Consider the following 24594-nt stretch of genomic DNA (forward strand, 5'->3'; position numbering starts at 1 on the left):
CCATGATAATTAGTGATAATTTTAAAGATTTTTATGTTGAAGTTGGCTTTATTTACTGTAAATAAGAGAAATTCCTGGATGACGCAATAAGATACAGAGATTGTTATTTGTATCCAGTGTGTTACTTTGAGAAACTTTCCTTATTGATAGTGATGCTTCTACTGTTCAGTTTATCCCCCACTTATTTTAAGAAGGAAAAATAGAAATATTTTTGTTTTTTTGGTGCTTATCGTTGTTGCATTACATATATCGCTGACATCGTCAGGACTTTGTTCCTGATAATAAAAACCGTCCTTAGAAGCTGGGACCTTACCTTTCTTTCAACTTTTGACAGTAAATACCTGGGCACAGGACTTCAAAGCAAACACAGATTCCCCCTCCCCCTTAATATTTAAGAATTAAAAGATGATGAGAAATAAGGACAAAAGCCAAGAGGAGGACAGTTCGCTACACAGCAATGCATCGAGGTATGAGCTATCAACTTTCTCTTTTTTTTTTTTTTTTTTTTTGGGAAACCTCAGCTTACACTTGTTTACTTTGACAGACATGGATTGCTGTCTGTATTATAAGAATTTTCTAACTTGGGTTGCTTTTTTTAAAGCGTGACCTTGAGATTGCTAACATGCCACACCCTGATTTTTTGGTAGCAATTTATGAAAGTTGAGTTGTGACTTAAGGCCTCTTACAGCATTCAGAAGGTAAGGTACTTTTGTACGGAGGGGCCTTTCCTAGAAACTGCAGTTTTTCTGTCAGTAAATTTTTCGTTTTTAGGTTTTTCGTGCTGCAGAAAAATGACCTTGTCTGTTTAGCCAATGCTGCATTGCACCATTTTACATGCAAGGCAGATTTTTTCTTTGAAGAATCTGGGATATTCAAACTTGTAATTGAGGGCCATAGAGGAGCCTTGTGGTAGTAAATTATAGTAAATAGACATTTGAGAAAGTTCTATGAATGGAAAAATGTACATTTAACAACGGAATCACAAGTGGGACCCTTTGACTGATGCCTTTCGTTTTGTATTTTTGATTGTTTCTTTTGATACATTTCACAATTTTGAGAATTTTTATGACTTAACCAAAGCCTTACTTACAGTTTCTGAAATCATTAAATCTGTAACCGCAAAAATCCTGGAATGCTATTAATACTTGAGCTTTGTGTTTGTTACTATGACAGTATAATTTTAGATTTTATGTTTAGGTTGTTACAAGGTTTATGTTTGTGTATTTATGTTAAGATAGTGCTTTCTGGTTGGTCATTGTATTTTATCTTTACATTTTAGTTGATGCTGCTTTAAATTTATCCATTTATTTTTGACAGAGTCGTCTGGAATGCTTTCTCTTCTGAAGCTTTAATATACTGTTTGTTCAAATAATAATTTGTCTCACATTCCTTGAAGTAGTTTATCAGTGACTGAAGTAATAAAGTCTATAAGATATTTTTGTTGTATGACTGTATCCTATTTTAAAAAAATAATGTGCATGCATTTCTGGATGTGTTAAGAATTGTCATGTCATAATTTTTAAATCATTGAGCTAACAAGGATGTGATTGGTTATGTGATCTTTTCCCAATTTTGATTTTGCTTTATAATTTTGCATAAGATCTCTTTCTAAATTAGCTTGTAAATTTGGAAATTTTGAATATGGTTTATTACAAATGATGAATTTTGCTTTTGACTTTAAAAACATTTTGAATCTTGCTTTTAAAAATACATTTCCAAGTTCTTTTGCAAATTCAGTTACAATTTTGGATGTCTTTTGAGTTGCCTGTGCAATTATTGGGTTATATATAGGACAAAAAACTTCTAATGCAAAATTAGTTTTCTGGAAAGTAAAAATTTGAAGCTCTCGGAAGCTCCAGATATATTTGACAATTATGAAAGACCCAGTATTAAAGTTGCTACTCCCTGGAGTATATGATTTGCATATCCTCACCAGGGTTTTGGCTTTCTTATGCTGGCTGGGTTTTTGGTTTCATTGATCAAACTATGCTCTCTAACTGAGATCTCAAAGTGCTGCCTGTGAATAAACTTTGACCTTTATCTGGGATATGATTTGGGCATTGTCATGTATTTGATTTCTTTAGTCAAAACAAGAAGCATGTTTTTAATGCTTTTGCCAATTCTACTTTAAATTGTATACTTGATGAATGTCCAAATACTCTAGAATCTTTTAAATTAACTGTTACTCTTAAGTTATATACATTATTAATGCATGTACATAGTTATGACATCACTTCCTTTAAAGATTGTAAAGTTTAAAGGATGTTTGTGTTATTTTGGTACAGTAGGCTGTTATTTCTAGTGAGCTGAAATTGCATTGCCCCTGTGTACCTGGTTTCTGTGTTATCTGTAGGTTGCCTTTAGAGGCTAAATTTTTAAAGTATAGTGTTTAGGGAACATTACTAAAATCACCTTTGTACCCTGATTCTGCAGGGGAGGAAAGGAATTGTTTTTAGGTCAAGTAAACTTTGGAATGAGAATCACTTGTGAAACAGGAACGAGCACAAGTTTTAAGTCAACTTTTTTTCCTGTTTCAGAAACAAGTGCTATAACTTTATTAAGGTGTATTCTTGTTGAGTGTGTATTTTTGTATTCTTTTGAAGTTAATGTTGAATTTTGATGTGCTTTGTATATCATGATTTTTGGAGATTAAAAATTGACTTTTTAGAATGTAATTTCAAACAATTTACATTTGTAAATTTGTAACTACAACAGTTTTAATGATGAACATAAAAAAAGTATGCCACATACTTACCCAAGTTATATCCAGGAGTGGAAACTAGGGGGAAGAGAACGCACATGCAATCTGTGTGCACACTTACGTGTTCTAGGACACGGCTTTTATAAACTCAAAATTAAATGTCTATCCAAAATCGTCTGCCTTTGAGCCGTATTTTGATATCCGGAGGTGTGGGTAAAATCTTAACGTTTTCAAGAGCCTCTTACAAGAGCCTCTTAGCCTGGTAAGGTTGGGGATGGTTAGAAAAGGAATATGCAGTGCTTGTGGACTGGAACAGGCAGTTTTAAGTGGCAGCCATTTTATGACGCTGATAATACTTAAAAACGGGATTTTTGAGAAGGCTGGAAACGAATGAATCGAAATCCTAAATATCAGAACATCCCCTTCCCCACGTTCCCATTGGTACTGTGATGATGAAGTAAGGGGCAGCTCGGTAGTTGGCGCAGGGAGCAGCTCCCGGAGGCTCTGGCATCTTGGTGCACGTCCAGCTCAGTCACAAAATGGCTGTTCCTTTGTGCCGCAGCGCTGACAGACATACTGCATTGCACTGTGTACTCGCCAAACAGCAGGAAGTTGCCGTGCGGAGTTCAAAGGCCGGCCGGCGCTGGCGGCGGGTGCTGATTGGCTGTGTTCGCGCCTGGTAACAGCAGGGTCAACGGCGGCGCCGCTGGGCTGGCCCCGCCCTTTGACGTCAGCCGTGGTGGGCGGGAGAACGCGGTGACGCGTGGCCTCGTGCGCCGGTCGGCTGCTTCCTCTCTGGGCTCTGCTGGTGCCGGGGGCGGGGCAGAGGAAGGGAATTTTGGTCGGGACTTTCCGGTGGGCGGCTTCTTTCCGGACGGATTGTGATCCTTGCAGTCCTCAGGCCTGGCCTGTAGTGGTCCGCACCACACCCTACAGTGTTTTCCTGAGCCCATTCCTGGAATAGTTGTCCTCTTTTGGAGAAAAGACACTGTAATCGTAAATATCCAAATAGTAGTCCGCTAGGTTTTTTTTATTCATAGTTTCAGGTTTTTTCTTTTTTTTTTTTTTAAAAAAAAATATTCGGTGCTTTTTTTCCTCCCCTTTTATTTCCTTGTAAAGAGATTAGTGAATTTCACTTTGTTGCCATTGATTGAAAGCAGTTCATTGTGAGTGGAATGTTTTTAATTGAAAGGCCTTAACGGGTGTTGAAGCTCTGTGTCATACATGGCTCATAAACCAGGTGAAGAGCATTTGAGCTTGTCCCCGTGCATTTTTACTTGGTATCAAACATTTTCTCAGTTGACATTTGAGGAAGAAAAACTCAGGTCAGTATGTATTTAGTGGTTTGTAAGAATCACAGTGGGGTCCTTAAATGGAAAATGGCCTGGGAACTTTTAGTTGTTCCACATGTACTGTAACACTACACGTGTCCGTGCATTAGGAAATACATTACTGTGTAGTGTCAGCGTACTGCTAAAGTTTGACTGGCACTGGCTAGCATTCAAACTTGGCTTAGGTAGCAGAATTACTTGGTAAGGTCTTGAGAAATACCTTGGCTCTAGTCTCCCTTTAGTTCATTTCTGGTAAACAAACTTGTGTTGTTGCTCATTTCCTACCTTGTTTGGAAACTCTTGCAAGAATTTATTTTAAAAAATAGTTTACCAACTACAGCTCGAAATTAAATCACAAGTAATGAATTTAACCTTGAAGGAAAAGCAGTGCTAGTGCATTTCTGTGCTGTTTACTTGCGTATTTCTCATTCCAGTACATTTTAGGAATATTAAGTAATATTCTTAGGAGACAGACACTGTTAACAATTCAGTAGACTGTGGTACTTTATTTTTTAAAATAGATGTAAACTCCCATTCAACGTTTGGGAGTCAGTGACAGAAGCAGGCAACCTCTGAGTTCAAGGCCAGTCTGGTCTGCAAACCACAACAGCCAGGGCTCTATATACAGTGAGACTGCCTTCAAAAAGAGAATGAAGGAATGATATAGGCTCCTTGAGTGTTGTTAGAGATGTTTTCATAGGTGTTTGTGAAAGGAAAAATTCCGAGTGGGTTTTACAGGTTTCCCTTAATCCTAGTTGTTTAGTGGAATTCTTAGGAAAATAAGGGATTTTAAGATTGTTACACAAAAGAATTACACAGAAAAGTTTGCATGTAATTTAAAATTATGTGCTCATGTTTATTTTGCACAAAATGCTTAACAACCTTAGAGATCTAGATTTTGTAAACTATTTACTGGTTTCTAATGTTTTGAAATGTTTATTAAATAAAAGCAATAAAAATATATTTTGATAGAAGGAAGATAGTAATCCCATCTCCCTTTCGGTGTATTGAAATTAAATTGTACTAGTATTAGATTTTTAGTATTTTTAAAATAGTCTTAAAGTTTCTGTGTGGGATAGAACTAAGTGTCCAACATTGCACTGTGTTTATGAGAGAATAAGCAGTACTGTGGAAGATATTTTTAGCCCAGGTATATTGCACTGTGTGAGTTAATGTGTATCACAGGTATAGTGTTTTAGGACCTGGTTATAGTACACGTGGAACCAGTAAACATTTCAAAACATTTTGTTAGGTTTGTTTTTGGATATAACAGAAAGGCAAGAAACTTTTTTTGGGGGTGGGGGTGGGGGTGTCTGTGTATTTTCGCTATTTAAAACTTGTACTTTGTACCTTTTTTGTTTTTTGGCCTTTTTTTAATGATTAGTTCCTTTTGTAGATTAAGTCAGTGGGAGTTGGGAGGTGTGGTTCAGTTGGTAGTGTGCTTGCCTGGCATGCAAGAGGCCCTGGGTTTGTTTCCTAATTTCATAAACTGGATGTGACATACCCGAAATCTCTTTATTTGGGATATGGATGTTGGAGAATAAGGAGTTCAAGGTTATCCTCAGCTCCGGAAAGTTTGAGGCCAGTCTTGGCTATTACCTGAGATTATGCTCCAAGTTAGGATAAGAAGGATGGAGTTAATTGAGGGAGGTGTGTAAACAATATTTGATGTTTCATTAAATTATTGCCAGGAGGAATGGATATGTAATTGTATTTGAACTTTGTATGACATTCAGATTTCATAATTCACTGTAGTGTTCAGCCCAGCTGTCTAAATTTGTACTACGTAGCTGCTGAGATCACCTGGGATATCCACACTTCTACCATTTCTCACATAAAACTTAGTATAGTGAACTTGTCCCTAACAAGAAAATTGTGACTGCTAGTAAGTCATTTTTGGCTGTTATGGGCTGCTTTAGTTTTGCCAATTTGAGGACTGTTACTTTAACAAAGAAGCTGTGTTTAACAGCCCCGTCTCTCATTACCCAAGAGTTACTTCTTTTCAAAGAAACAAAAACAACCTTGTAAGTTTGCTTATCTTAGGTGATTGTCGTGGTCACGTAGCTTAGTATTACCTAATGCATTCCAGCATGATTGGGTAGCCCCTCCAGTGTTGCCAATTATTACTTGTTTTAGAACATTAAGGTTATTGAGAAAATGCCTGAATAAAACTAATTTGACTCAGATCATCAAATACCCAGGGGCTGTTTTCCTTTTAAGTCAATAATTTAGCACAGTGGTTACTTTGTTTGTATGTCTATTATGACCTTTGCTCCCTAATCTATTTGTGCTTTGGTTGATTAGGTGACTTTGGGGCCTGAGACTTTTCTGAAAAGCTCTTATTCTGGAAACATTTGAGCCCAAATTAGGACATGAGGGTCAAGGTGTTTCTGAAATAAATGATAATGAGCATAGAAGATGCCGTTCATGTTCTGTTTCCTGAAATGCTGAGTTTGAGTACTTCATTTATGGGCTTCCTTGTGGATCACCTAGTTTTGGTGTTTCAAATGTCTTTCTGGCTCTATATTTATATTTATAATAATTATAATCATCATCATCGTCATTATTAGCTTTTTTGAAACAGGGTTTCTTTGTGTAGCTTTGACTGTCCTGGAACTCTGGGTGTAGACTAGGCTGACCTCAAACTCAGAGAAAAAACTCAAACACCTGCCTCTGCCTTCCCAGTGCTGGGAGTAAGGGCGAGTGCCATCACTGCCTGGTTCCTATAAAGACTTTGGATTCTCTTGTAGTTTGGGGAAAATAGGTCTCCCCCACTTTTAAATTTAAGTGTATGTATGAGTGTGTGCCTGTATGAATGTATGTATGTGTACTATGTGTGTGTGCCTGGTAACCCTTGGAGGCTCCAAGAGAGTGTTGTATCCCCTGGGACTGGAGTTACTAACAGTTGTGAAATGCACTGTGGATGCTGGGAACCACAGACCTGCATCCTCTGCAAGAGTAGCCAGTTCTCTTAGAGGCTGAGCCATCTCTCCATTCTCACCCCATTAGGAAGCTGGGTAAAGAAAGGGAGAGCTAGGCCTGATTTTACGGTGTAATTCTCAGTCACGTAATGTCCGTAAGGTGTCAATTCAGCTCTTATTGTAATACCAAAAGCTTCCAATTTAGGTTATTTTCAGGCATGAGATTTTCTCATCTTAAGAATGTGGACCGTGTTAATCAATGGGTTGTGAGCATTAAGTGTTAGAATGCTTATCTAGGTCCTTAGCAAGGAGGCTAGCACACTGAATGTACCCAGTGAATGTAAGCTACTAGCAATACTGTTCTGTTACTGCTCAGTTTATCCTTTTATCCTTGTCTCCCCTCCCCCTTCAGCCCTGCAGTTCTAAGTGTGTTCTGATGAGCCGGGTTCTTCCCAAGGGCCCTGGTGGTTGTCTGGCTTACCAGGAGTCATTTTAGGCAAATTAGAGGAGAGATTTCCGAGAATGAACTCAAAGAGGCAAGTCCCCTTTAACCTAAAATCTTAGGTGCATTTTGTAGTTAAAGCTCAGTTTTTTTTTTTTTTTTTTCTTCCCCTCCTCCAAGGAGCCAGCCTCTGGGAGCTGATTGTTCTTCCTGTTGTATGAGTCACAGCCCTGCTCTTGGCAGTAATTGAGTTCCTTTCCCCACCCTCTGGTGGTAATTGCTGCCTGTTTTACTTAACTCTTGGCGTCCTTTTGCTCCTCAAGCGTTGAAGTAGGAGAGTGACTAGGAAATGCTCTGGTAGTAGCTGTAGCCCATCTAGTTGGCTGGAGTTAGCCTTGCCTCAAGGGTCTTCACCTTAGTCCTGCGCATTTGCCTGCCCATGTCTGATGTGTGCCTGTTTCCTTGGAACTGTAGTGCCAGGATGTGCCGGATGCTTTGATTTCTTTCTCTTCCGTTCCTTTTAACGTGGTTCATGGGTTAGATGAGTGTCTGTTTCTGGCTCGAACAGTGGAGGTTTTTTTAAAATATCTGAGTCCAGCTCTGCCTTCCAGTTTGGCTTTGTAAAAGCCCTCCATGTGGTTCCGATTTATCAGTGTTTTCCTGTTTGCAGAGCCTCCACGTGTTCCAAATCTAACAATGGTTCACATTTTGTCCTTGCTTTCTTTAGTAACAACTGATGGCCCATCATATCTCTTTTGTTGATACTTGCAGGCACTGTTTTTAGTTTGGAGTTCAGGAAGTAAAAGATGGATAAAGTTCTGGGAAAAGGAGTTGAGGTTTAGTGGAGAGGAAGTGTTTCTGTGCGGAGCATTCTGCAGCCCCAGGCATTCTTGTCAAATGTGCAGTGAGGGGCTTCTCTGTGCAGAAGCTGAGCTCCTTCTGTGTCTCAGTTTGCTGTAAGTTTTGGTGGTCTCTTCCCTGAGTGTAGGCCATACTCACACTCTTCAAATCGATCCAGAAGTTTGTTTGGATGCTAATCTCTTTAAATAACTTAGTTCTCAAATCTTAAAAAAAAGAATGACTTCATTTCAATGCGATCATACTCCATTCTGACTTCCCTGCCCTCTGTAGTTTACAGAGGTGAGCCCCTGGCCAGATTACACAGGGGTGGAGCTGTGTGTGCTGTTACTTCGGCTGTCACCTGATTGACAGTTGTAAAATGCATCAGCATAGCATTTTAAACATTGATGAAAAACTTTAGGGAATCTCATTTACAGTCTTTCTTTTTTGAAACAAGGTCTCACTTTGTAGCTCTGGCTGTCTTATAACTCACTGTGTAGACCAGGCTGACCTTTGAATTCAGTCTGCCTTGCCTCTGCCTCCAGTGCTGCTGGGAGGGAATAAAGGCAAGTGTCACCATACTTGCCCCCCCCCCTTTCTTTTTGATTTTTGAGGGGTCTTCGTTCTCTGTAGCCCTGGCTGTCCTGGAATGCTGTAGACCAGGGTGGCCTCAGATCAGCCTCAGATCTGCCTGCCTCCGGCCCCAGAGTACAGGCATTAAAGACACGTACCACCGAGCCCTGACCAGCCTTGTGCTTGTAATTTTTGTATGTTGGTAGGCATCAAGCATGTAGATGAAATGATTGTGAGAGACTGTTTAAAAGAAAATAATGAAGCCGGGAGGTGGTGTCGCATGCCTTTAATCCCAGCACTCGGGAGGCAGAGGCAGGCGGATCTCTGTGAGTTCGAGGCCAGCCTGGGCTACCAAGTGAGTCCCAGGAAAGGCGCAAAGCTACACAGAGAAACCCTGTCTCGAAAAACCAAAAAAAAAAAAAAAAAAAAAAAAAAAAGAAAAAAGAAAATAATGAGGAGACGCAGTAAGAGCCTCCATTTGTTGTGCCTGCTATGAACCCAGCCTGTTCACGAAGAGGTGTGATTAGCGTCCTTGTTTGTGAAAGATGAGAAAATTGAAGTATAAGGGAATGAGTGGTGGGATTGTGACTCAGAGTTTTGGTAGCTGGCTCTTGGATGGCTTAAGGTTGCCATGAATGGTTGCTGTCCCCTTTGCTGATTCAGAGAAAGCTGTAGAGGAGATGTAGTAAAACATCTTGGATCATCCTCTTCTCCTTCTCCTAAAGCTTTTACATTCATTCATTCATTCATTGTGTGGTGTATGTAGTTCATGTACACAGTGAGGCCAGAAGAGGATGTCATTGGGTAGCCTCTATCACTGTCTGCCCTATTCCTTTGAGATATAGGGTCTCACTAAATCTGGAGCTAGGCTAGCAAGTTCCAGTGGTCCTTCTCTCTATGTCACAGCATTGCATTTTCAGGCCACACTTGCCTTTAAAAAAAAGCCAGTCTGGGCCGGGCGTTGGTGGCGCACGCCTTTAATCCCAGCACTCGGGAGGCAGAGGCAGGTGGATCTTTGTGAGTTCGAGGCCAGCCTGGGCTACCAAGTGAGTTCCAGGAAAGGCGCAAAGCTACACAGAGAAACCCTGTCTCGAAAAACCAAGAAAAAAAAAAAAAAAGCCAGTCTCACTATATAGTTCTGGAAGCCTTGGAACTATGAAGACCAGGTTTTCTTTGAATTTTCAGAGATCTGCCTGTTTCTGCCTCTTGAGTTCTAGGATTAAGGCATGCACAGTGGCTAACTATTTTTAAATAATTATTTTTATATATTTGTATTTTATTTGTATGAGTGTTTTCTGTATGTATGTTTGTGCACTTTATGTGTTCCTGCTGCCCTTGGAGACCAGAAAAGGGTTTGGATCCCTTTGGAACTGGAGTTATAGACATGAGCTGCCATGTGGGTGCTGGGAATTGAATCTGGGTCCTCTGGAAGAAAAGTGCTCTTTAGCAGTGGGCCATCTCCAGCCTACACTTGTGTTTTTATGAGGGTTCTCGGGATTTGAATTCAGGTCTTCATGTTCGCAAAGCAAGTGCTCATACTGCTTCTTCCCAGCCTTCTCACTTTATTTATTTATGTTTGGTTTTTCAAGATGGTTTCTCTGCGTAACAGCCCTGGCTATCCTGGAACTCACTCTGTAGACCAGGCTAGCCACAAATTCAGAGATCCACCTGCCTCTGCTCCCCGCCAGTGCTGGGACTAAAGGCATGTGCTACCATTTCCCAGCTAGCCTTTTCCATTTTAAAGAAACAAAAAACCTCAGGAGTACTGTATATTGTGGATGTGATCTTCCAAAGGCTAGTGTTTTACATCAAAACTTCGTGTGGCCATTGAAGTGGTTTCCTTGGAATCCTGAAAGGGTAGGGTAGATGGGGAGGTCATGGAAACCTTAGAACTTGCTCTTTTGTCCTTTGGCTTTTATTCACACATGCACTTTGGGTTAGTCTAGAATGCATGAAAATTCGTGCTTGTGGTCTCCCTCCCCTGTATCCTAAGTTGAATTTCTGTGCATATTTTGCTTGAGAATTAGCTGGATAATGAGAACAAGTGTCAAAACCAAGTGGATTTATAGATTGTGTAGCAGGTTAGGGGAAGGGAGAGCTCCTCTTGAGGCGGTTGTCTGTAGATGGTCCTAGATCAGGTGGATGGTGAGAATCTCAGGGATTAGTGTGTCCCCTGTTCACATTCAGATATAGGTGGTTGGACATTCACGAGGTCTGTGTATGGCTGCTAAGGTGAAAGTTGGGACCGATGACCAAACTTCTGTAGTATTCATTCCTTTTCTCTTTAACACAAGTTTGCCCTTTAGTTCAGCTTTATGTTGACATTTAACTCCAGAAATATTCTTGCTAAGAATTAATCACCTGGGTTGCTTATTAATATCCAGGTGTCTTGCTGGAAGTGTTAAGATAGGATGGTTTAGGGATTATATCCAGGAGTATTTATTGAACAGTAGACTCAGGTGGCTGCAGGTTTCATAGTTTGGGCAGCAGGGGAGGGTTGTGTGACAGGTGAATAGAGAGCTCTACAGTTTGGATCTCTGTTCTTTTTCTCCTTTTGGTTATTATTATTATTATTATTATTTTTTTTTTTTGCAGGCGGTTTTACCCAGGTTGGACTGGTATTTGAGTCAGTTTAGCCCTGGCCTCCTGAGTGATGGTGTTATGGCTGTGTGAACTCCCAACACCCAGTGTTTTGCTTCTTTTTTATCTGTAGAATTCTGTGCAGGAGCTTCTGAGCTTTTTCATCTTTTAAAACAATAGGTGGTAATCCTGTGCTTCTGAAGCAGGGTTACAGACAGTGGCAGCTTTCACCCTTGACATTGTGTGGCCCCCATCCCCAGTTTCATCTTTTTGGATATATTTTTGGTTATTCCCAGGTGCTGAGGTGCTTTGACATCTAGTGTATAGAAGTGTGGGATGCCAACAGCCTACGAACATAGGCACTCCCCTCAATACTCCAGTTCCAGCCCTGTCAGAGGCATCCCAATGTAGGAAGTGTGGGTAACTAAAAACGCAGTGGCGTTCTCTTAGTGAATGTTGGTGATTGCTAAAGTGAGGCCCCTCACCTTGTTTTCTTAGCTAGCTCCAAGGACTCTTGAGGACATGGGCATATGTTTCATATTTATAATTGGGATGGTAACCAGGGCTTTTAATCTCCTTTGAACTTTGCAGTTTCGTCAACACCATCTACTTTATAAAAGTCTATAAAAGTTATAGTCTATAAGTTAGCTAATAAGAAAATAGAAGACTCGGAGGTTTAAAGGGAACTCCTGGCCAAACTAGTTCTTTATTCTTAGTGTTCAGAATGTAAATGTCCCCTTTGATGGTTGGTTAGAACCTTGTTCATGAATTCAGGGAGGTGTCCCTTGTAGCTTCTCTTCAGCTAGGTGGTTTAGGTGGTTGGTCTTTTTTTTTTTTTTTCTGAGTGGAAAGCTTTCTTTTTGTCTTTTTGTCTTCGTATATAACTGTTGTCAGATCCTAATGAACTATGCATATGATCCTCCATGTAGACCATATCCAGCCTCTTTGATGCCATTCACACCCCTATCTGCTGGTTAGGCCAATTTTGTGGTACTTGGTAAACCATTTAAGATGGTGAGAATGTTGATTATTGGGGAACAGAAGTAGCATGAGAAAGCTTAAGGTGACTTCTGCCTAGTCCCAGATGAGAATTTCAGAAACAGCTAGTTATATGGTTTTCTTTTTCAATTCTGGGTATCCTTGCTGCCCTAGCCTCAGTAATAGCTAGGCTTCTAGGCCTAAACCACCAGGTCTGTTACTCTCACCCGTACGGGGTGTTGAACCTAGAGGGCCTTATGAATGCTGGGAAGCCCTCTGCCATTTTGCTGTAAACTGCAGACCACTGGCTGCCTTAATTTGAGAACACAGTTGGGATTTAGCTTTGCTATTCCATGAAATTGTAAGTGCCATTTTGAGTAGTTTTCTTTCAAGTGAAAATGAAATGACAGTTTTTTTTTTTTTGTTTTTTCGAGACAGGGTTTCTCTGTGTAGCTTTGCACCTTTCCTGGAACTCGCTTTGGAGACCAGGCTGGCCTCGAACTCACAGAGATCCGCCTGGCTCTGCCTCCTGAGTGCTGGGATGAAATGATAGTTTTTAACAAACATTTGAAGATCGAGGCTAGCAGCTTTCCATCAGTTAAGTAGGAAGGTGTGGAGGAGCAGTTTTAGGAGCAGTCTGTTAAAACAGGAGACAAAAAGCAGGGCAGGTCCGCTTACTTGAGGTTGTAAAATAGAGAGAATTTGATTGTGCCAATGTAAATTGTCCTGAAGGTAAGGGAGACAATTTACAAGTTTAGCGTGAGTGACTCCATTTTGGTTTGGTTTCTTGTTGACTGGTGTAGTAGCCTGGTCCAAATCCTTGGCCTTTCATAGATTAACAGTGAGATAGATGTCAGTGGAAGGGGGAGCAGACACATGCAGTTTCTCTGCCGCCACTACCTTGAAAAATGTTTTTCAGTTAAAGCGGGACTCACTGCTTCACCACAGAAAAGAATTTCATTTCAGGTTGATAGATATAAAATAGAGATTTGCTATATTGGCCCAGTATATATTTTTAATGTACAATTTAAGCACAGCTGTTAATAAAGAGGCACTCAGGGAAGTAAATTGTGAGTTTGGGCTCCTCAAGCAAGTTGAAATTAAGGTTTTTGTAGCCATAAATACTGATTTTGGTGGCTTCTGGAGTTATGTCTTGAAGGCCTGCTAAAGAAACTCTTAAATTCTTTGACAGTTTCATGCATGCACATAGGGGATTCAGTTGTTTTCACCCTCCACTGGCCTTTTACTTCCCCTTTCTCTTCTGCTGAAATCCTCTGCTGAGGGACCTTTTTTTTTTTTTTGGGAAGTAAGATGGTGGGGGTGGTTTCTGATTTGTGTTGGGTAGGATTACATCTGATGAAGTGGAAGGAAGCCTAGAGCACTGGGGTTGCAGAGTAATTAAGATGCTGCTGTAAAATGGGCTTGGTGATGCATGCCTTTAATCCCAGCACTTGGGAAGCAGAGGTGGGCAAATGAATCTCTGAGTTCAAAGCCAGCATGGTCTACAGAGCAAGTTCCAAGACAGCCAGGGCTGTTACCCAGAGGAACTCTGTCTCTAAAACCAAACCAAAACAAAACAAAAAGATGTTGCTGTAAACAGCCTGGCATAGCGGTGCACACATTTAGTCCCAGCAGAGGCAGTCAGATTTTTGTGAGTTCAAGGCCAGCCTGGTCTACTTACAGAGTTGCAGGACAGCCAGCCAGCCAGGGCTTTGTCAAGAAACCCTGTGTCAAAAACAAAAACAAGGTACGTGGGGATGGAAAGGCATTTAGTTTATTGTTTTGTTCTTGTTGAGATCGGAGAAAATAAAACGTCAGAATTCAGTAAAGCAGTGAAGCTCATATAGGCAGATTTGCCTTCACAGTAGTGTTAGCTCGATTGGAATTCCTGACCTGGCATAAGGGGAGAGGCCTTAACCAGATTTCTCCATAATTATTCCTGTCTAGCTTGGCCAAGAAAGAGTCTATGGTGTCATTGTTAAGGAAACTTCCAGAAGAACTGAATCCTAGGAAGGGATCAGTTATATGGTAAAAAGAAACCTTGCTGACTATAGTGGTATACTTTTAGCTCCAGCACTTGGGGATCTCTGAGTTCTAGTTTGGTCTACAAGTTTCAGGCTAGCCAGAGCTTCCTAGTGAGACCTTGTCTCAAAAACAAAATAAACCTTTGAAAAATTATGAAGTAACGAGAGGCTGAAAGAGTAAGTTTTTATAAGAGAGTTAAGACATAGCTACACTCCATCATACCCTTTTACCCCTGTCGCTGGTTTGTTTTTCTTCTTCTGGCTTTTCAAGACAGAGTTTCTCTGTGTAGTTTTGGTGCCTGTCCTGGAGCTCACTCTGTAGCCCAGGCTGGCCTCGAACCCCCAGAGATCCGCCTGGCTCTGCCTCTCGAGTGCTGGGATTAAAGGCACTGGCTTACTGCTGTCACTTTTGTGCTCACTTGGCATAAAAAGTATTTGTAGTTTGTATAGTTTTGAAATTTGTCACTTGTATTTACAGATATATTAAGACCCAATCCTGTTCAGATTGGTATGAATAGTATGGATACTTCACATCTTGTGAATTACATAGATATGTAGATTTTTTTTTTTCTTCTAGCATGGAATAATTTCATGTTTGGCTGTTGCCCAACTTTGATATCTAGGTAACATACTTACATACTGGTTTGCAGGATTTGTATGTGATTTTTTTGGGGGGTGGGATGTGGTTTGGTTTTTTTCCGAGACAAGGCTTCTCAATGTAACAGCTCTGGCTGTTCTGGAACTCACTCTGTAGACCAGGCTGGCCTCGACTTCACAGAGATCCTCCTGCTTCTGCTTCCTGAGTGCTGGGATTAATTAAAGGCCTGTGCCACCACCACCCTGCTTGTTATAGCTTATTAAGTTTATTGGCCACTTCAGTTTCTTTTTTGTGGTTGTGTGTTTGTTGTTTTTGCTGAATTTCTTACTGGATTTTTGAATTGCCAGAATTCATATGTTGTATATTTTTTGTTAATGTATACATTGAACTTTGTTTTCCTAATTTACTTGGCTTAGCCATGTTTATACTATAACTTATTCAGAATCTGAAGACTTGAACTTAGAAGCATAAAAGATCTTAAAAACAAAGCTTAAGCCAGGTGGTGGTAGCGCATGCCTTTAATTCCAGCACTCTGTGAGTTTGAGGCCAGCCTGGTCTACAGAGCGAGCTCCAGGAAAGGTGCAAAGCTACACAGAGAAACCCTGTCTTGAAAAACAAAAACAAAAACAAAACAAAACAAAAAAACCCAACAACAAAAAACAAAACAAAGCTTAAGAGTTGTTATATATTCTTTGTCAGTGAGAACTCTGAAGTATCCTTCCCTTTCCATTTCCTTTAAGACACCTATCTAGCCATGGCCTAGAAAGAGCGGTCATATGGCAGCTTGGTTGATTTGATAATGTGTTTGACTGGAAAATATGTGCAATGCAAGGTCAGCAATACCACACTGGAGTAGATAGTGCAGATCCTGTAATTCAGACATCCTTAACACATTAGGATTCTGTCTTTATAGGATTAATGCAAGGATTAGGCTTTTTGCATATATATATATATATATATATATATATTTTTTTTTTTTTTTTTTTTTTTTTTCCCGAGACAGGGTTACTCTGCATAGTTTTGCGCCTTTCCTGGAGCTCACTTGGTAGCCCAGGCTGGCCTCAAACTCACAGAGATCCGCCTGGCTCTGCCTCCCGAGTGCTGGGATTAAAGGTGTGCGCACCACCGCCAGGCTCGCTTTTTGCATATTTTTGACACTTTAAATGTCTATAATGCAAACTTTGTGTGGATACCACTTTGTGGAGTTTCGGTATAGACTTACCTTGTGGTCTTTCAGGTTTTGCGTTTACCTGCAGTAACCAAAAAGTTCAGTCCAGGAGTCAGTACTTCTTCAGCCATTTTGTAAGTTAGGAAAATAAACACCAGTGTGCTGAAATGGAGGCTCTTAGAGAACCCACAGGCTTTCTCTTTTAAGTGGACTGTTGTTGTGCTGTCCTCTTGTGGCCATTTTGAAAATGGCACTTTAAGAAACGGAAATGACTTAGTTTCCAAGTCCAGTTTTTTTGTTTTTTGTTTTTCTTTTTTCTTTATTTTTTGGTTTTTCGAGACAGGGTTTTTCTGTGTAGCTTTGCGCCTTTCCTGGAACTCACTTGGTAGCCCAGGCTGGCCTTGAACTCACAGAGATCCACCTGCCTCTGCCTCCCGAGTGCTGGGATTAAAGGTGTGAGCTTCCACCGCCCGGCCCAAGTCCAGTTTTAAGAAAGATCGATCCATTTCATAAAAACCTTAGTAAAGGTGTTGTCTGTTTCTTTTCTTCTCTCTCTTGGATTTTGACACATACCAGTTTTTTTTTTTTTTGTTCAGTTGAAAAGTATGAAATTTGTTTGCAATTAGAGTTTGAATAATTTTCAAATTTTTAATTTATTTTTATGAGGCTGTAGTGGATAATTCCTATGAATTTTAAGTTTCAACTGCTTTGTTAACTATTACACTTTTTTTTTTTTTTTGGTTTTTCGAGACAGGGTTTCTCCGTGTAGCTTTGCGCCTTTCTTGGAACTTACTTGGTAGTCCAGGCTGGCCTTGAACTCACAAAGATCCACCTTCCTCTCCCTCCCTTGGAACTCACTTGGTAGTCCAGGCTGGCCTTGAACTCACAAAGATCCACCTTCCTCTGCCTCCCAAGTGCTGGGATTAAAGGTGTGCGCCACCACCGCCCGGCTTAACTATTACACTTTGAAAGACAGACAATCCTACTCATTAGTGGACTCATTAGTGGGAGTTTTTATTTAAGTAATGTCACCTATGAGCTGAATTGGGCTCTTCTCTCTCTCCCCTCTCTCCCCTCTCCCTCCCTCCCTCCCCTCCCTCCCTCCCTCCCCTCTCCCCTCCCTCCCCTCTCCCCTCTCCTCCCCTCTCCTCCCCTCTCCCCTCTCCTCCCCTCTCCCCTCTCCCCTTCTCTCTCTCTCTCTCTCTCTCTCTCTCTGGAAGGATCCAGGCTGTCTCCTGGTCTTGGGGGATTTCTTTGAATCGTGGGAAACCTATGGTGTAGTCCTGAAGTACTTAGTATTCCAGGTATTAGGAAATGTGTTACTTCAGCTGCTGGTTCTCTGAGTAGTACAGGTTAAAACAAGTTTTGTTTATTTTCCAACAGTAAGGAACTTTTTCTCTTGTTTTTCTAATCCCAGCACTAGTGAGGTAGAGGCAGGTGCATCTCTGAGTTCAAGGTAATTTCTGTCTCAAACAACAATCAAAAGAAAAAAAAAGAATTTTACTTTTATGGATAGCATTCCTCCTCCTCCTGGAATATGTTAAGTCTTGCATCTAACTTGCCTGTTCCAAATAAAGTTCCCTTTCTTTGTTTTTGTATAGTCCATGCTTACCTTGATTTCATGATGACAGGCCTGTGTCCTTATACTTAGGCAAAAATAATTATTTTTATTGATTTTGGAGTTTTACTGTGTAGTCCTGGTTATCCTGAAGGTTGCCTTTTAGACCTTCTAGGCTGGCCTGGTACTCACAGAGCTCTCCACATGCTTCTGTCTGATGAGTACTGGAATTATAGCTACCACTGTGAGCTACCACTGCCTGGTAAAAAATAAATTTTAAGTTGCTTAGTCATATACTGACTGATTCCCATGCGTGTTTATTTTGGTTAGTGAACCAGTTTATACATTAAAAATATCTAAGAATTCTAAACAGCTGTGAGCTCACCACTAAAGCCCTAAGAATACCGGTGTCTTACCTACGTACACCTGTGTCTCTCGGCTCCACAGGAGACTATAGCTTTGTTTCTTTAGGTTTGATTTTTATCGAGTTTTATTTTTTATTTTACAAGCATAAGCTGATCTATGAAATCTACCAGCCTTCCCCTTCTGACAGAATCAGCCACTGAACAAATTTGTAGATTGACATTTACATACATATATGTGTGCTAATGGGAATGTGGGTGTTTTTGTGATAATTGTATGCAGTGTTACATTCCTAATGGTTACTTGTACACAAATAGAAACACAGCTGTCTTAGAAGAAGGTATATACAAGAATATTTATAGCTTTACTGGTTAGAGTGAGCAATGGCAAAAGAACCTAAATATTCTGCTTAGAAATAAAGATATACAGAAATGAATCACAGCTATTTATAGCTTATTAAGAGAACAATTTGAAAATAACCCAAGTAAACATTGAAATCCAGCTTCATTGTGTGGCATTTCACAGAGAACTGTCTTTCTGACATGGCATTGACATTCTGTTAAGTCTCCTGTGATTCTTGCTGTTTAGCACAGGACTAAAAGCCTTTCTAGTTAACTGGCCTTACTGGTTTCTGCAGTGGACTAAAGCTGTCTTTCATGGCTTTTTCCCTGGGTCTTTAAGCAGGTAGTTAACATTGGCATATTTCTTTTCTCAGAGAGTAAGTTTGTTGACTCCTGTGCTGTTCTGACAATTTTGGTTGTGGTGATGGTCATGTGACTCCACCCACAGTTCTTGTCTGGAGTTCTGCTGGGAAACGAAGGCAGGTACATTGTATTATTCTAGCTCAGTCAGTAATCTGCAATATACCAGGCACAAGGAACATTGAGAAGATGGCCTAAGCTTTCAAGCCTGTTTTGACGAGTGACCACATTATTTTTATAGGATGGGACAAATGGAGACAGGGTAATGTAAGTGTCAAGTAAATAGCTGGACTTGACCCAATCTTCTATTTGTCAGTCTTTAACAGGTGTTGTGGGACCAAGCCTCAGATTATGCATGACTAGGCAAGCACTATACCACTGAGCCATTCCCCCAACCCAACTGCTGGGGCTTTGGATTCAGTTTCCTAGGGGCAGGAGTCCTGGTGAAAAGTGAGAGGTAGCAGAGGTTGGAAGTTGAAGCCGATACCAAGGTAGGGCTGCCAGTTTTTACTTTCATGGTGGTAATTGCAGTGATAGGTCAGCATTTGGAAGTGCCTAATAGGTTGAGCGTGGTACGTGAGAGAGCAAAGCATGCTTTCTTGCAGAAGATGATACCCAAGTTCTCAAAGTTACTTAGTTTGCTGCATAAGCACTGTGTACTGAATTGGAGGTGAATGGTACTGGGATTTATGCCATGCTTCTACAAGTGTTACATGGAGCAAATGTGGATGAGGGAAGGAATGATGAAGAGATGAGCAGGGGGTTGGAGAGAGGGCCCAGCAATTAAGAGGGCTTACCGGTTTTGTAGACAACCTTAGCTTCAGTTCCCTGAAACTACATGGTAGCTCACAACTGTCTGTAACTCCAGTTCCGGGTTATCTGATATCTGATACCTTCTTCTGGCCTATGGTACATAGACAAACATGAAACAAAACACTAATACAAAAAAAAAAAAAAAAAAGTAAATCTTAGAGACAGAGGTGGGAATCATACAGACATGAGCATGGGGGCAATCGTCAGAGGCTAAAAAGACCAGGCTGGGGTGTCTGGGCTATAAGGGGCAGACCTTTGTAAGCACTCAGCTGGGTAGCTTTTAGATTCTTCCTTGCTTCCATTTCAGGGAGAATGTCCCTTCTGAATCTCTAAGTTATAAGGAAATTTTGCAGCTAGTTCTTCATCTCTGTGTGCAAATGGTGACAGCTAAAGCTAACAAAGTCGTTTTGTTACTCTTGAGTTTTGTGTTACCTACTCCCGGGCTGGGAGAACTTCGTGTTAGGGAGTCTGAGGCGGTGTGCGAGGCTCAGGTTCCCACTTTCTGGGTAAGGGAGGCGTTTGTGGTGAAGTATTGCTGCTTTCTTTCGTAGCTGCTGTATAACGTTCACGACTCTGGAGGTGGGTGGAGCAGGGTCAACAGCGGCACAGCTAGGGGACTGGAGAGACGGCTCTGCAGTTACGAGTGTTCGCTGGTCTCTCAGAGGACTATCCTGTTGATTCTCACGACTCCTCACAGCAGCTGTAACTCCAGTCCAGGGGATCCAACTGCTTCTGTGCGTACTGCACACACGCAGACTCACATGCAGGCAGAATACTGATACACGTACAATTCAATGGAAAAAAATATACAGCTAGAAAGGGAGAGATGGGATAGGTATAGATTTCCAAAGGAAGAGAGAGAGGCTGAGTTTCTTAAAGTCTCTTGTCTTTTCATAGGATTGTTCTGGAGAATAAATATGTATAAAGTATTTAGCATAATGCCTGACACTGAGATGATCAGGTTTGTATTTCTTCCACCTTTCCTTCTTAGAGACAAGTTTTTTCATTTCGTCATCTTGTCTTGACTTAAAGACCTCTACTGTGATGTACTTTTTGTAGATTTGGATGATTTCAAGTTTCCAGTAATTTATTTTCTTTCTTTTTTTCATATTTTGGCAGGAGAACATGTATTCCAGGCTGGCCTCCAACTTGTTTTTGTAGCAGAGGCTGCCTTTGAATTTCTAGGTCTTCTGAGTGTGCACCACCACACCATATATATATATATATATACTGAAGCCTAGGGCCCCCTGCTGTCCACCTGCAGTCCGCTTCTCTCCTCTGTAGTCATTTGTTAAGTTGTGTGACCTCAGTTCTAGTTTGAAAGATGCAATGGTGATAAATAGGAAACTTCCATCTCAAGCTTTGTGCTCCTGTGTCTCCCTCTTAACCTAAAGTTTGTTTTGTGGCATTCACCATTGTTACTGCCTCGAGATTGTTCTTATCTGAGGGTAGTTTCCAGTGAGGAAGGGGATTGGATGTACACAGGCCATTATCAGACTGGTGATGGGATTATCATTACAGTCATTGCTTTGAAGCAGGACCTGTGGACTATAGATGATGTGTATAGATCCCAACCCTGTGTCTAACCCCTGTCATTGAGAACCACTGATTAGATAATAGCATTCTTCCTTTGGGGATGGGTTTGTTTTTGTCATTTCTGAAATTATTAATATTTTTGTTTTGAAGGGGATATTGGTACTTAGATATGATTTAGTAGACTGATTGTAGTGTTTCGGTGAGATCTTAGAGAGTTCCTTAAATACCCATTGGAATGAAGGGGCCTATGTTCACTGGAATGTGTGAAAATGTAAATCACCTGGTATACGTATGGTGTCAAAAACTGCGAAGGTCAAGGTTGAAAATGATAGGAAAGCATTATTTGCAGCACAAGAATAAAAATGAATTTGAAGATGGGGATGCTAAATTGCTGTAATTGTGGTCTGAAGACATTACCAGGGGATTTAAAAACCCAATTTATGTGGCAGTTGTTAAATGTTTCTAAGGCTTTCTCTCTCTGCCTTTCTCTCTGTTAAGTCATTCGGCCTCTGAAGAAGCTTCGGGTTCAGACTCTGGCAGTCAGTCGGAAAGTGAACAGGGCAGCGATCCTGGAAGTGGACATGGCAGCGAGTCCAATAGCAGTTCTGAATCTTCTGAGAGTCAGTCAGAATCTGAGAGTGAATCAGCAGGTTCCAAATCACAGCCAGTCCTTCCAGAAGCCAAAGAGAAGCCTGCCTCTAAGAAGGAACGGATAGCTGATGTGAAGAAGGTATCTCCTGGGCTGTATATTGCAAGTTTGTTCCTATCCAGGACCAACCAGTAGAATGTGTTTCCAAAGAAGATTGATTAGTATGTTTTTGTGTTTGTTTGTTTCTGGAGATAGGGTCCCATGTACCTTGGGCTAGCCAGGAACTTGCTTGCAGTACAGCCAAGACTGGGTTTACATTCCTGATCCTCCTGTGTCTGTCTCCCAAGTGCTGAGAGGTGTGCTCCATGATGCCTGACCGGTCCTTCCCTCTCCACACAGCCCTTTTTTTCAGACAAGGTCTTACAGTATAGCCTGGTGTGGCCTGGAACTCAAGATGCTCCTCCTTCAACCCTGTGTGCTGGACTACAGGCCTGACCTTGCACTGTCATAAAGAGAGTTTTCCTTGCCTGAGCAGTGGAAAGGAAAAACAGCCTGAGTGAAGGCATTGTAGTTGTATTTGACTTATTAAAAAAGAATCTTATAGCAAAGACTACAAAAGGCAAAAATTAACTTGCATAACGTTTTCACATTGAGTCCAAAGTTTGGAATACATCCCTTTTTTTTGTGGAAAAGAACTAGTGATTATGTGGCTTCATCAGCAGGTGTCTGAACTTCTTTTTTGGAGAGGATGTCATGTAGCCCAGGTTGACCCTGAACTCACTGCAACCGAGGGTGACCTTGAGCTCTTCATTCTTCCTCTCCCTTGTGCTGGGATGAGAGGCATGTACTTCTGTCATGCATGGTTTTCTGCAGTGCTGGGTTTGTGCAGGCTAGACAAGCATTATGCCAGCAGAGCTACTTCCCAGCCCACCACATCTGAACTTGTGAGATTTTTATCTGAGAGAGTTACATGCGAACCACTACAAAAGAACGTTGCTTTCTGTTTCTTCAAAAAAAAAAATCTTAATAAAATTAAATTTTATGCTGTCATCTTTTAAACTTAAGCTGTAATCTAAGTTTAAATTTATATTCTGCATACTAGTTTTCATATTAAAAATGATAGTAAATTGTAGGTGGTAGTGAAAATTTTCAGACAATTTGCATTTGGAGCTCTTGAGACAGACTTGAGTTGAACAGTTATTTCAGTTCTCAGCAAAGTTATTGTGTAATGGTATTTGACTTTTAGGGGCCTGGGGATGGCAAGGGGTAGAAAAACGTATTAGATTTATTTTATTTTTCTGAGATAGGCTCTCTCTATATCCCTGACTGGCCTGGAACTCTTAGTCCAGATGTCTCAAACTCACAGAAGCTGGACTTACAGGCAGTGTATGCCACTAATCCCAGCTTGAGAAAGCATTACTGAGATTGGATTTGTATCTTCAGTTTCCACCAGAAGAATACATATATGCATACATACATACACACACAAACATACATAAGATTTCAAGAGATAATTACATCTTTAGAAATATTAAGATAATTTTTTTTATGGTTAAGGCAATCAGTACTAAAAAGGTAAAAATGTATAATTCCAATTATCTGGACCTCGTAGAGGAATTACCATGAATGAGAAATTCCAAAAAGACTACTTTGTATATCCATCCTCTTTACATGCTAGCTTCCCCCATCTTTCCCTAACAGGAGGAAAGTTTTATTAACCATGTAGGGGGCACTCAATAGTGAGTGAGTTCACATGTCAGCTCTTTTTGGGAAGAGCAGAATTAGGTGGCCTCTAAGGGACAAATAATACAAGCTGCTTTGGGGTGTAAGTAGTACAGTATGACTTGGAGCACAGTTGCAGCATTGGGGCCAGTATGCCTAGGCAAGTCTGAGAGAGGGGAGACTGGCTGGTATATTAGCCTGACTGATGCGTCTCAGCTAAAAAAGACGCTATAACATTCTCTGCGTTGTCAGACAAATCATTTCTCTCAGAGGTCCGTACAGGAATAGGTGTGGGTGTGGGCAGAAAGGCTAGCGGACACATCTTTCTACTTCTTTCTGTACCAGGTGGGTCCAGTGTGTTGTGCATTTACCTGCCTCTCCCACTTGTATTTCCTCCCATTTGATCGCTCCTAACTCTGATTGGGCCTTTTGTCCTTTAAGATTGGGATCATTCTAAAGCCATTATTAGGGAATCTGACGACATTGAAGACATTGAATCATACAATTAGATTGGATTCTGGTTCTAATATGCCTATTCCTGGGCCATTTTTACTTGTTTGCTTTTCAGTTTATTCCTTGTGTTTCAGTTTGCTGTATCTTTTTTTTTTTTTTTTTTGTCAGTGGTTATTGTCCTCCTTTGCTTAGTGTCTTTTTTTGTTTTGAGGGCAGGTGTTGTGTCGTGTCGTTCCCCCAACCCCCGTTAGGATCTCAGCATGCAATCCTGGCTGTCCTGCAGGTCCACTGTGTAGACCAGGCTGGCCTTGAAAGTACAGTGGTGTGCCTTTCTCTGTCTCCTGAGTACTGGGATTTAAGGCATGCACCACCATGCCTGACTTAGTCATGTGAGGTTTATTTGTCATATTAAAACTTTAAAGACAAAGAAACACAATGGGACTTGTTGCCAATGCTGTTCCAGACTTAGAAATGCTATGTTGGGAACATGGTGTCCGGTGTCATCCCCCCACCCCCCATATCTAGATACTTTGTGGTTGCTTTCCCATTACATTTTCAGAGTGAAATAGCCATGTAGCAGAGAATGTTTGCTGTCCAGTTCCCCAGGGAAAACATACTTAAGTGCAAACATTCTGCTGGCCTCAGACAGTAGTTCCTCGTCCTTTGCATATACTCTGCCTGGAATTTCCAAATGCTTTCATGA

General features: G+C 40.9%; 1 protein-coding gene across 4 annotated transcripts in view; it reads left to right on the forward strand.

Moving 5' to 3' along the window:
- Positions 1-24594, forward strand: part of Chd2 (chromodomain helicase DNA binding protein 2) — a 135146-nt gene that overhangs the window by 19298 nt on the left and 91254 nt on the right. The window contains exons 1-3 of one of the 4 annotated variants that reach the window (XM_028893287.2): positions 1-467; positions 1318-4026; positions 21626-21857. In XM_028893287.2, coding sequence (XP_028749120.1) covers positions 3926-4026; positions 21626-21857 — 333 coding nt within the window. In that variant the 5' untranslated portion in view covers positions 1-467; positions 1318-3925. The remainder of the gene's footprint in view (positions 468-1317; positions 4027-21625; positions 21858-24594) is intronic. The other 3 variants (XM_037198653.1, XM_028893291.2, XM_037198651.1) reach the window with 3 other exon arrangements.

Source organism: Peromyscus leucopus, chromosome 1 (genome assembly GCF_004664715.2).
Source record: "Peromyscus leucopus breed LL Stock chromosome 1, UCI_PerLeu_2.1, whole genome shotgun sequence".
NCBI lineage: Eukaryota > Metazoa > Chordata > Mammalia > Rodentia > Cricetidae > Peromyscus > Peromyscus leucopus.